Below are 11,744 nucleotides of genomic sequence, written 5' to 3'. Positions count from 1 at the left end.
TGAATTGACACAAATTATGAATTAAATTAAAATAATTAAATAAAAATTAACATTATATTATAGTCAAATAATATAAAGTCAACTTATAATCTTTATATAAAGTCATCAAAATACACAATTTACATTTTCATTATATTATAGTCAAATAATATAAAGTCAACTTATTTTTTCTTATTTCATTTTTATTTGCTTTTTGTCATTGATTATTTTCTTGTTTTATTTAAATAATTATATTTTTATACATAAAAATAGAATCACATAAAAAATTTGACTACAAGAAAGAATAAATGAAAATATTAACTAAAACCAAATAAAAAAATAATAATTTGGTCAATGAATCAAAAATTAAAATAATCCAATTTATAATTTTATTAGATTAAATAGTAATTTAGTGTCATCTAATTTATTTAAATTATAACTTTAATAAATTTTAAATTTTTTTGGATAAAATAATGTTATTATATTTTAAATAAAGTAATTATATAAACTATCATTAATTTATATATAAAAAGAAATAAAAATATATTTTTTAAATAATTTTTGTCATGCGTTAGTTAAAAAAATTTAAATTCATTTAAATAAAATTAATTAAATAAAATTTTAAAAAATTAATTTAATAATAAAAACTTATATACTACAACAGAATATTCTAATAGTAAATAAAATTTATAAATTATATGATGAGTCATTGTCCCCAAATTATCACAGATTACTTCAATTTAAAAAAAATATTAAATATTATTTATTGTCCCCTTTCCTGCGGTTCATACTGTGACACGCATCTAGGCAGTAATTAGAAGTGAGATCCCCGAAGGCCAAGCAACCAAATATACATCGACGGGGAGCACCAGCGTTGGAAGAGTGCGTATCCTTCTCCGCTCGCCATGGCTATGATCTCTAGGAACACCGCCTCACGCCTTCCTATCATCCTCTCCCAGCACCGTGGAGCTGCCCTCTCTCTCCACACCACCGTCCCCTCCCTCTCCCCGGAGGCAGCGCCACCCACTCCTTATGCCAGCCCACCGCCCCCTTCCACCACTTCCCCTGCCGGCATTTCCAAGGCAGCGGAGTTCGTGATTTCCAAGGTCGATGATCTTATGAACTGGGCTCGCCGCGGCTCCATCTGGCCCATGACTTTCGGCCTAGCTTGCTGTGCCGTTGAAATGATGCATACCGGTGCTGCTCGCTACGATCTGGACCGCTTTGGTATCATTTTCAGGCCCAGTCCTCGCCAATCTGATTGTATGATTGTCGCTGGTACCCTCACCAACAAGATGGCCCCTGCTCTTCGCAAGTAAGCCTCATGATTCTCTCCTAGATTTTGGGTTCTTCGGTTTTTACTACATGCTGTTTTAGTTTGTTATTGTTTTTGGCTTTCTCTGAGGTTTTAGGGTTCTGTGACTGATTTAGGTGGTCTCGGATCTCTTAAGGAATTCTAATATATTCTTGTGCATTCTGATTATTTTGGTAATTGGGCTAATGTTAAGTATTTGATTCAATAACCTTCTTTTGCCTAATTTTGGTAATGTCTAAAATTCAAATGGTTCTAGAGGCAGAAATTTGTTGGAACATTTTTTGTGTTTTGATTGCATTTTATATAAATTGTTGATACAATATTACTTGCAAGTACCTTGGTTGTTGCTGCTTGTAAATTTTTTCCCTAATTAGATGGAGGAAAGGAACGAGCGGTGAAAATGGGAGTGTTACAGGAAGTGGATGTTCCATGGGTACTAGTTCTTACTTCTTTCTTTATGGGTAACAGAAAAGCAAGAATAATAATACACTAGTTTGAACACTATTTACTGATTTAGTGTTGAAGTCCATTTAAAAATTTTTAATCTGATACTAGTTGAGGCTTAAATGAGCAAAGATGAAATTAATTAATTGTAATAAGTGCACAAGTGAGAATCAATTCCCTCACAGAATTGTATTCTACATTGGTTAGCTTGTTTTGATTCCTGCCTAGTTTGAATGATGCAGCAAAAAGTGCTTTTATTTTGTATCAAGGGTAAAAAATTTGGATATTTGAGTTTAAGAGTTGGTTGTGCTCAAACTGTGCTAAGCTGTGCTTGAGTTTAGCTAACCAGATACTTCTGGCCTGATTATGCTGTGCCCAAGCTCACTCCTTAGGGAGTTTTCCAATATGCCTAATTGAACGTTGGCCTCTTAATTTGAAATTACTATAAATGTAAAATAGTGTTATTGGAATTGAAGTTGTGTGATTGTGGAATTGATTAACCCAAGGTTCATAAGGGTTATGTGTCTTCCATAGTCATATAGCCTGTAACATATGGTTCAATTTAACTTCTTTAGCACAGTGCATTGAAATCATCTGGAGCTACTTAAAAAGCTTGAATTGAATTTTGGTTATGACTAAACGCAGATTAATTTGACTGATACATAGCTTTTTTTTTTTTTGGAGAGTTTTTAAAGCAGCACAAATGAAAATTTACCAAGGTTAGGACTGGGTTTGTTTGGGGGGCGAAGAGGGTAAGGGTTAGGCTGGAGTAGTATTCAAAGAAACATGTATCCATTCGTTTGCTGCCATATGCATTATTTTTATATTTTGGAAATTTGCAGACATTCCAAATATTAAATGCTGGTAAATCCACTTTTGGTCTGCAATATTCTCCATAACAAATGCCAATTTATAAGCATTTTGGGTTGTTACTGATGTTCATATTGTTTTTTCTGGTATAAACTGTTCGATTTTTTCATTTTTATGTTTTGGCGATTGGAAACAGCTCTAAAAATAGAGCTGATACAAACTGCAGTCTGCAGCATCAACTTTATTTTTTTAAACTTACCAAACACTCTAATCTAATTTACCTGTTTGGTTGTCTATCAGCTATCAGCTGCACCCGACAGGTGAATCAAATACCCCCTTAGTACAGGCCTGAGTTTTTTTTTCCCCATATTTCTTTTCTGTGTATATATCTATTTATGTTTGTTCATTTACTTGTATTAACATACCCACATACGTGCACCATGAATGAACCACAAATTCTGATGACTATTGTACTGAAAATTCTTTACAGGGTTTATGATCAAATGCCTGAGCCAAGGTGGGTCATCTCCATGGGCAGTTGTGCAAATGGTGGGGGATATTATCACTACTCATACTCTGTTGTCCGAGGCTGTGACAGGATTGTCCCTGTAGACATTTATGTTCCAGGATGCCCTCCCACTGCGGAGGCCTTGCTGTATGGGCTACTCCAGCTGCAGAAAAAGATCAACAGACGCAAGGATTTACTCCATTGGTGGACCAAATGAGTGCTTTTTAATTTGTTACTTGCAGAGTTCGCAACATCTTTATGATCTAAATAAATACAATTATGTATCTGTCTGCTGCTTAAGTGCTGTGTGGATAGAGACTCTTTCTGTTTTTCATTTCTAAATCCGAATCCTTTTTGGTATTTACTAAAGCCTTTTGCCTTTTGCCTTTTGGTGGCTGCAAATCCTGAAAAACTTATTATAACTTGGACGTGTATGAACTGCCTTCATTATTTGCTTGTGTAATTGTTACTGCTGATGTAAACTTCTCTTTTAGTTTATTTTTGTTACTGCTGCAGCATGATACTGTAATTGAGAGAATGGTCTTCACTAGCAGGATCATTTGTTTGTCGAATTTAAACTAACAATAACAACTAAGCCTTAATATTAAAATATTGTCATACTTCGTAATTTATTTTCTATAATTATAAGTAAATTAGGGAATTGGTCATAGTAATGCACCTGGCTATTAATAATTTTAATTTATATATATATTTTTAATTTTAATATATAAAAATAATATAATATTTTTTTTATTAATTATTTTAAAATTTATTTTTATTACTTTCCTCTCTTAAAATTTTTAATAAATATTTCATAATAAAAATAATTAAAATTTAATTATATATAATATAGATATAAATATATGTGATTAATATATATTAATATATTATAAGTTGTCTTATAATAACGGTTACTTGTTATACTAACCATTATAAAAATAGTTCTGTCACATGGTATTTTTTTAGAATTACGTTTTTACTATATATATATATAGAGAGAGAGATGGATAAATTAAACATTAAGAAAGTATGTGAATCAAGCATTAAACACGACTTTGTGGAAAGTTACTTTATAGAGATAACATATTTTAGTTTTATAATATTTATTTATCAAATGTTGAATAATATTTGTGTTAGATAAAATATTAAAAAAAATAAAATTCATTATAAGATAATTTACGATTATGTGTTTGAGTTATGGCAAAATTTACAAGTTAGTCTTTGATTTATTCTTTACTAATAATTTGATCCTCAAAGTTTAATTACGTTAATAAATTAGTTTACGAAGTTTTATTTTATTAATAAAATATTTTCTACATCTAAATTTTATATTTTAATAATCATTTATTTTATGTTTAAATAATTATATAAGATTAAATAATTTATATAATTATTTAAATATAATTTAATTTTATATGTATTAATTTAATTTCACTAATAAAATAAAATTTGAGTGATTATTTTTATTGATAAAATAAAAATTTAGGAATTAAGTATTTTAAATTAGTAAAAATAGTTAATGGAATTAACTGTTAATTTAGATTAATTTAGATAGTAAAGACTAATTTATTAATAAAAATTATTATTTAAACTATATTAAGAATTAATTCATGAATTTTACTATACTTCAAAACTTAATTATAAATTATTCTTTATTATTTTTCATTAAAATTTCGTAAGCATCTCAAATATTAAAAATATATAAGAAAAAAAATATTCAGCTAAGTGCAAGCCAAATGGGGTGTTAGGGTTGGGTGAAAGAAGCCGGAGCCACCGAGCTGTCCTCAACTTTTGAGAGGACCATGGTCCATGATGAGCCAATACGATATTCGTCAACCAAAAATAATACACCTTTGTACCCGTAAGCCAAACTCCAATAAAAATCTATCTACAATTATCCTATCACGTGCCTTCCTAACTATATAGAAGCCCTGTTCCTCCTTTTTAATCGTCTAATAAACTGCTGTGAGTCATTAACTAGGGTTTCTTTTTTCTCTCTACTCAATGGCAGACGATTCGCAGTACTCATCCGGCGCAGACACCACTCCCATCGCCTCCAACAAGCGCAAATACGATGACCAAACCCCGCCGTCTTCAACGCGCCGTCCTACTGGCTTCTCATCCCCGGACTCCCTTCATGCCCCGCCGTCTTACAACAGTGTTCCCCCGCCTACTGACGAGATCCAGATGGCCAAGCAGAAAGCTCAAGAAATAGCCGCTCGCCTCTTGAGTGGAGCCGGTGCTGATATTAAGCGCCCTAGGGTTGAGAATGGTGCTTCTGGCTTCGATTCCAATGATAAGGGTTTTAGCTCAGCTCCTAATGGTTGATACTCTCCCATTTTCTCTATTTAAACAAATATTTAACATTTTCTTTTTATTGATCTGAATTTGTTTGTGCGGATCCGTGTACTTCCATGTTCTTGCAACTTCTTTGCTTTTATTTATTTTTATGTTGTTATTTTACTAAAATTTTTGTTTGATGTTTGGTTCTTTCTTGTTCTTGTATGTGGATTTTAGTTGTTAGTGCTCAATCTGTGGACTTTCTGCCGGTGCACTCTGTTGTTTTTATGTTTTGAGGCTTCTAATTTTCTTTCCATGCGACTAGTCGATTTAACTGAATAACCGGGGCTAGGGTTTAGGGGTTGTGGTATTTGTTCTGTTTTATGCCTCTGAATTGTTTTCACATGTAGACTGATTTGCATTGGGAATGTTTGGAGGATTTCTGTTGTATATCTATGTGGGTGCCGTATATGACTTAATTTTGTTAGTATGTGGCCACTGACTGCAGGTTGGCTGATTTCCGTTTTCTTTTACCTATGTATTGATTTACTTCCCTACTTGATATGTTAACATGATTGTTTTGGAAGTTATTTTGATGACTTCTGATTGACTGCAGATATGAAGTCTCTGTCAAACTCGGCCCCTTCTGCAATTCCTGTATCATACGGCTCATACTTGTCAGGTTCAAGCAAAAAAATAGATATTCCAAATGGTCGGGTTGGTGTTATCATTGGGAAAGGTGGAGAGACAATTAAATATCTGCAGATTCAGTCTGGAGCAAAGATTCAGGTTACTCGAGATATGGATGCAGATCCCAATTCACCAACTAGGATGGTGGAGCTCATGGGTACTCCTGAACAAATTGCAAAGGCAGAACAGTTGATAAATGAAGTTCTTGCAGAGGTAGGGTTTTAGGCCTTGGATGCTGTTTGGTTCTGCAAGCGCTTTAGTGATTTTCGTCTATGTGAGATCTTTTTTGACAGTTATGGCATGTTCAATTGAAATTAATGGAATTATTAATGGAAATCATAGATGCATAGTTCTAGCATGCAAATTTTCTTAAAGTGCCTTGGAGTGATGCCAATGGCTTATTATGTTCTTTAATGTAACTTCTGTTACTAAAATAGTGACAAGGTGGTTTTGTTATGTTATAAAAATTCTGCCTGATGTTATATATTTTTTCCAGGCTGAAGCAGGAGGTTCTGGCACTGTTTCCAAAAGGTTTACTGGACAAGGTGGTTCTGAACATTTTGCAATGAAAATTCCTAATAACAAGGTATAGTCTAGAAGCCATATTTGGTTGCCATATTGTTTTTGTTTCTTGTTCAGGATAGCATGTGATGTGCATGGCTTCAGGTTGGTCTGGTAATTGGCAAAGGAGGTGACACAATCAAGAACATGCAAGCGAGGACTGGAGCTCGTATTCAGGTTTGTTTGCAAATGCTAAGCACCATCTTCACATGATCATTTCTATCATCTATCACGACCTAGCTGTGCAGTTTTTGTAGTTTTATTGAAATTCATCACAATATTAGCACAGCCACATACTTGTTTATTGTTGACATCATATAGTTTATTGAAGTAAATTAATCCTACAAATTATTGTTTGCATTTTAAACTTCTGCAGGTGATACCTTTGCATTTACCCCCAGGTGATACGGCAACAGAAAGGAATGTGCATATAGAGGGGACTAGTGAACAGATTGAACATGCTAAGCAGTTGGTTAATGAAGTTATCAGTGAGGTATGCTTGGTTGTTGATGTTTGCTTTCAGAGTTGCACCCTAGGACCTCTTGGGTTTTGTTGTCTGAAACATGGTCCAACTAAGGGGAATAAATTACTTGAGACAAGATTTGATTTCATAATGCATCTCCAAGCTTCTATTTTTTCTTTTTTTTATGACTGCTCCTGTTATTGTGAATTTTTCTTTCATTTTTTATTTGATTTTTTTTCCTTGGTTACTTTGTTGGATCTTATTCAGCCTTGTTGACTCTATCATTCTCCTAAATGATAGCCTTGTTGACTCTGTTATTCTTCTAAATGATACTGTAGTGCTGTGTTAGTTATGATGAGAAAACATGAGGTTTTTGTGCTTATGGTGAGACTATTGTTATGAATGGAAAACTTATATGTATATATCTTGTTGTAAAAATGTATTTATTTATACATTTCTGGGTCGTTCTTCAGGTTGAAGTTCAATATTAGGACCTGGTACTGGAGACCCTTTTTAAAGTCTATTACTCTCTCTCTCTCTCTGTGTGTGTGTATTTACTTTGTTTCATTCTTCCTTTCATTTCTTATATATTTCTATAGAGCTTCTATCTTTGTCTTAATCTATTTAGTTTGTTTGTCATTTGAGTCATCTCCCCAAACCCCAACCCCACCCCCCCGCGCCTCTCCCTTCATCTGCTTACCTTATTTAATTCTTCCTTTCATTTCTTAAATATTTCAATAGAGCTTCTATCTTTGTCTTAAGTTGTTTAGTTTGTCATTTTAGTTGCTTTATGGTTCTGGCTTGTCTTCTTGTTATTGAGCTGTCTTAGTTTTGAATATTCATCATCGTACTCCTTAGCATGGAAATAGAAATTGATTTTACTATTCTCTTTATATTTCGCCTAATTTCTTTTCTTGTCTGTGTGATATGTTTCAAGATATGTCATTACTGTGAATATAATTGGGTCTTTTTCCAAACCATAATTTCCTGAGGCAACTTTTTGGTTATCAACAAATGTGTTAGATGTATCAATTTATATTCTTCCCTTGTGGACTATTTAGATTGAGAAAGTTGCAGATATCTTCTGGTTGCTGATCCTCCTGGCATTTACAGCTTTAGCTGGTTAAGAATTTTTGCCCCTTTTGTCAAACTGACGTCTGGAAGAGGGGAAGAGAGACTGACTCCTGGCCTATTTATTAAAATTTGCTGGCTTATAGTCTTATATTAGGAGCTGGTTAGCATGGTAATGTGCATTGCTTGATATATATCTGAATTTCTGAGATCAAGTTGTGAGTGACAATGTGTGTAAGTCTTTATTGTCTATGTCTTGCCAACTGCAACAATTTCTTCGGTCTATATTCATAGTGTCTGCCAACATATGTTTGAGGTTGGTGGGTATGTGGGTTAATTGCAAGACAGATGAAATTAAATTTCAAAGTGCTAATATTTTATTGAGAGTGATTACTTCTGTTATATGGTTGTTAGTGATATGTTGATATCTTGGATCCTTCGCTCGCCGGGCAAGTGTATTCTTTATATGTTTAGCTCATAAGGCCATTGTTATAATTTTTTTATTGTTTTAGCCCAATATTTCCGTAGTTCTTGGTTTGTATTCCCAGGTGAATAGTTTTTGGATTATAGTCTGTTCTACCACCATCTGTGCTTATTGATCGTGTCATGTGACTGATGTTGTTATTGGGAACTATTGTAGGGTTAGTGTTATTGGACTTTTGGTGACACCAACATGCATTCCTTTGTGTTGGTGTTTCCTCGGCATTGCTCTGGTATGGCTCTAAATCCCATTTTTTGATGTATAGTGAATTATATTCTGCAGAGAAGCGACTTTACTTATGAGGAGTACAATCTCATGAGATTGGATTAGTTTTTGGGCCACAAGCCTTTGGGATAATTTCTGTTGTTAGGAGTGCCCCTTAGTTTTGCTACTGAGTGCCTTAATGATGATAACTGTTGCGTCATCTTATATACTACAACTGATTTTGGTGGTTTTAATTTGACTCAACTTTTAGGAACATTTTCATTTGCTTTCTTCTTATAATATGAAGCTTCTATAGTTCATTTTGAATATTTATTAGTGTTTTAATTCTAGTTATAATTTACTTGTGTTAGTCTCCGATAGTAATTATTGGTTGCATTCTCTGGCAACATTGCTTGGCTTGTTTTTCTGGATTCCTTTCTTTCACACAATCTCCAAGCCTTTGAGGTCATGTTGATCTATTGTATTGCTTTCTGCTACTCTGGCATTTGTGGTGTCTCTATTTTGTTTTGTTGTTGTGTTCATTTTGAAAGATCGTAATGCACTCTCATTTGGTTTTCCATATTTATGAAATATTCTCACAATTGCTAAAGGCTTGTGTGGTGAAGTTGACTAGGTGTTTTTCATCTATCACATGATATTTTTGGGTATGTAATGTATGCCTTCTTTTTGTATACAAATGTTTATCCCTGAAGTTTAAATTGGTTTAAACTATTTTTGTGTACTTACTTTTTGCGCACAGCTGTTTGTTGTATGGTAAATTCTGATACTGTATTGCATGTGCACATAAATTTGTTAGGTTTTGTTAAAATTAATGGATATAATTACTTGTTAATGCCCTTATTGTATTGTTGCTTCCGTTAGTTACAGTGCATCAAATAGGTACCATATCATAGCAGCATGCACTTAATATGAATATGAACTCATTGCCTGATTGTGGCAGTGAGATCTGTGTATTTATCTTTACTTTTGTGGTAAAGCTTGTATAGTATATTTTTTTTTGGATTCTTTTTGTACCCATTCACTTCAAGTAGGGAGAGGATGGGCTTCTGCAGGAGTAACTCAATAATTCCATCAACCAAGTACGGTATGTAGGCATTCATACCCCTTCCTGATAAAATATGAAATCCATTAATCCCTACATTGGACATGCTTGCCTGTTGTTTTATGCTGATTTCTAGATGTGCTTGTTTTTAGTTTTCTTAATTGTTTATATGTATACATATATTGTGTCACACAATATGTCTATATGCTGGCACTTGTGCAAAGCTCGCTTGGTTTATTTGGGGCAAAAATGATTTTATGCAGAATCGTGCAAGGAATCAATCAATGGCTGGAGGTTACCCGCAGCAAGGATATCAAACACGACCACCTACAAGCTGGGGCCCACCTGGAGCTCCTCCAATGCAGCAACCTGGTTATGGCTACATGCAGCCTGGAGCTTATCCTGGCCCATCGTCTCAGTATAATATGTCTCAGCCACCTTACGCGGGATATCCACCCCAACCATCATCTGGTGGATATCCCACCAACTGGGATCAGTCAAATGTATCTGTCAATCAGCAGACAGGTCAGGGTTATGATTACTATAATCAGCCAGCTTCTTCTCAACCAACCCCTGGTGGTCCTGCAGCTCCAGCAGATAATACGAGCTATAATTACAGTCAGCCACCAGCTTCTGGTTATAATCAGCAAGGACAAGGTTATGTTCAGGATGGCTATGGTGGGTATCCTCAATCAGGTTATGGTCAACCACCATCATATGATCAACAAGGTTATACCTCTGCTCCCAGTTATGGTAATGTGGCCAATGCTAGTCAAGAAGGACATGCTTCCTCTTATGGAGCCCAAGGAGACTCGGCCCAAGCACCAAGTCAGCCCGCTGCAATAGGTCAGCAAGGTTATACTACTGGACAACAGCCTAGCCCAAATCCATCAAGTTATACACCTCAAGGATCCATCCAGCCAGGATATGGAATGACCCCCAATTCCCAAACTGGTTATGGGAGTCAACCACCAGCCCAACCTGGATATGGGTCCAACTATGGACCTCCTCAAGCACAGAAACCTCCAGCCAATCCCCCTGTTTATGGACAGACACAACAATCACCCAGCACCCCTGGAGGTTATGGCCAGGCTACCCCTGTGCAGCCTGGATATCCACCTTCTCAGCCACCACCATCTGGCTATACCCAATCAGATTCAGGTCCACAACGTCCACCACCATCTGGGTTTGGTGCATCAGGTTCTCAACCTGGGTATGGTCCACCTTATGGTTCAGCACCAGCTGGTCAATCCGGTTATGGGCAGGGGATGCCGCCTTACAACACTTCTTATGGTGGTGGTTATTCTCAGCCTGCTGCGTATTCTACTGATGGCAATACTGGCAATAATACTCGTGCAACTTATGATACTGCATCGGCTGCATCACAGCCTGTACAACAGGGTGGAGTTGCAAAAACATCGCCACAAAGTTGATGTGGTGTTGGATATTATTTGATGGTGTTTACTGTATTCGTGCTGTTAGGTGAAGTTAGGTTTTGTAGTGTTTAAGAAGGTTTCGTAATTTCTTAAAGATGTCTTGGGACATATTGGTTTTGATAGTATGTAATGTGTTTTACAATTTAATCCTTGTGTTAATTTTCAGGTTGGTTGCTTTTTGTCATGCATTACAGGCACTACATTGCATATGAGGATTATTCGTTGAATAATCTCTTTTTTTTTTATATATAATAATAATAATAATTTGGGTTGCATTCTTGTATATTTATTGTACTTAGTTACTGTGAATGAGTTTTCACAAAATATACTTACGTATCAGCGTTCAAAAAGGATTGGTTCCTGGACTAGTGAACTTCGACTTATACACCCAATGAATATGGACTTCCTGTGGACCTCTGGGTGAAATATGAAAATAGGC

At 35.0% G+C, this 11,744-nt stretch overlaps 2 protein-coding genes across 2 annotated transcripts; both read left to right on the top strand.

The window, feature by feature from the left end:
* The first annotated feature begins 756 nt into the window (after positions 1–756).
* LOC110667405 (NADH dehydrogenase [ubiquinone] iron-sulfur protein 7, mitochondrial) lies at positions 757–3,506 on the top strand. Its single transcript, XM_021828230.2, has 2 exons — positions 757–1,294; positions 3,039–3,506. The coding sequence occupies exons 1-2, from the start codon at positions 885–887 to the stop codon at positions 3,271–3,273; spliced, it is 645 nt and encodes a 214-aa protein (XP_021683922.1). The 5' UTR covers positions 757–884; the 3' UTR covers positions 3,274–3,506.
* Positions 3,507–4,999: 1,493 nt separating this feature from the next.
* LOC110667404 (uncharacterized) lies at positions 5,000–11,452 on the top strand. Its single transcript, XM_021828229.2, has 6 exons — positions 5,000–5,379; positions 5,953–6,239; positions 6,523–6,612; positions 6,693–6,764; positions 6,964–7,080; positions 10,133–11,452. Exons 1-6 carry the CDS (start codon positions 5,061–5,063, stop codon positions 11,300–11,302), a joined length of 2,055 nt encoding a protein of 684 aa, XP_021683921.2. The 5' UTR covers positions 5,000–5,060; the 3' UTR covers positions 11,303–11,452.
* Positions 11,453–11,744: the final 292 nt, after the last annotated feature.

Source organism: Hevea brasiliensis, chromosome 4 (genome assembly GCF_030052815.1).
Source record: "Hevea brasiliensis isolate MT/VB/25A 57/8 chromosome 4, ASM3005281v1, whole genome shotgun sequence".
Lineage (NCBI taxonomy): Eukaryota > Viridiplantae > Streptophyta > Magnoliopsida > Malpighiales > Euphorbiaceae > Hevea > Hevea brasiliensis.
The sequence above is the reverse complement of the archived record's forward strand: the minus strand, read 5'-3'. Positions and strand labels throughout refer to the sequence as shown.

Coding starts and splice junctions, on each gene's coding strand:
- LOC110667405 (XM_021828230.2), top strand. CDS start 885: ATGGCTATGATCTCTAGGAACACCGCCTCACGCCTTCCTATCATCCTC. Junction 1,295..3,038: donor ATGGCCCCTGCTCTTCGCAA/GTAAGCCTCATG, acceptor AATTCTTTACAG/GGTTTATGATCAAATGCCTG.
- LOC110667404 (XM_021828229.2), top strand. CDS start 5,061: ATGGCAGACGATTCGCAGTACTCATCCGGCGCAGACACCACTCCCATC. Junction 5,380..5,952: donor TTTTAGCTCAGCTCCTAATG/GTTGATACTCTC, acceptor GATTGACTGCAG/ATATGAAGTCTCTGTCAAAC. Junction 7,081..10,132: donor TTAATGAAGTTATCAGTGAG/GTATGCTTGGTT, acceptor GATTTTATGCAG/AATCGTGCAAGGAATCAATC.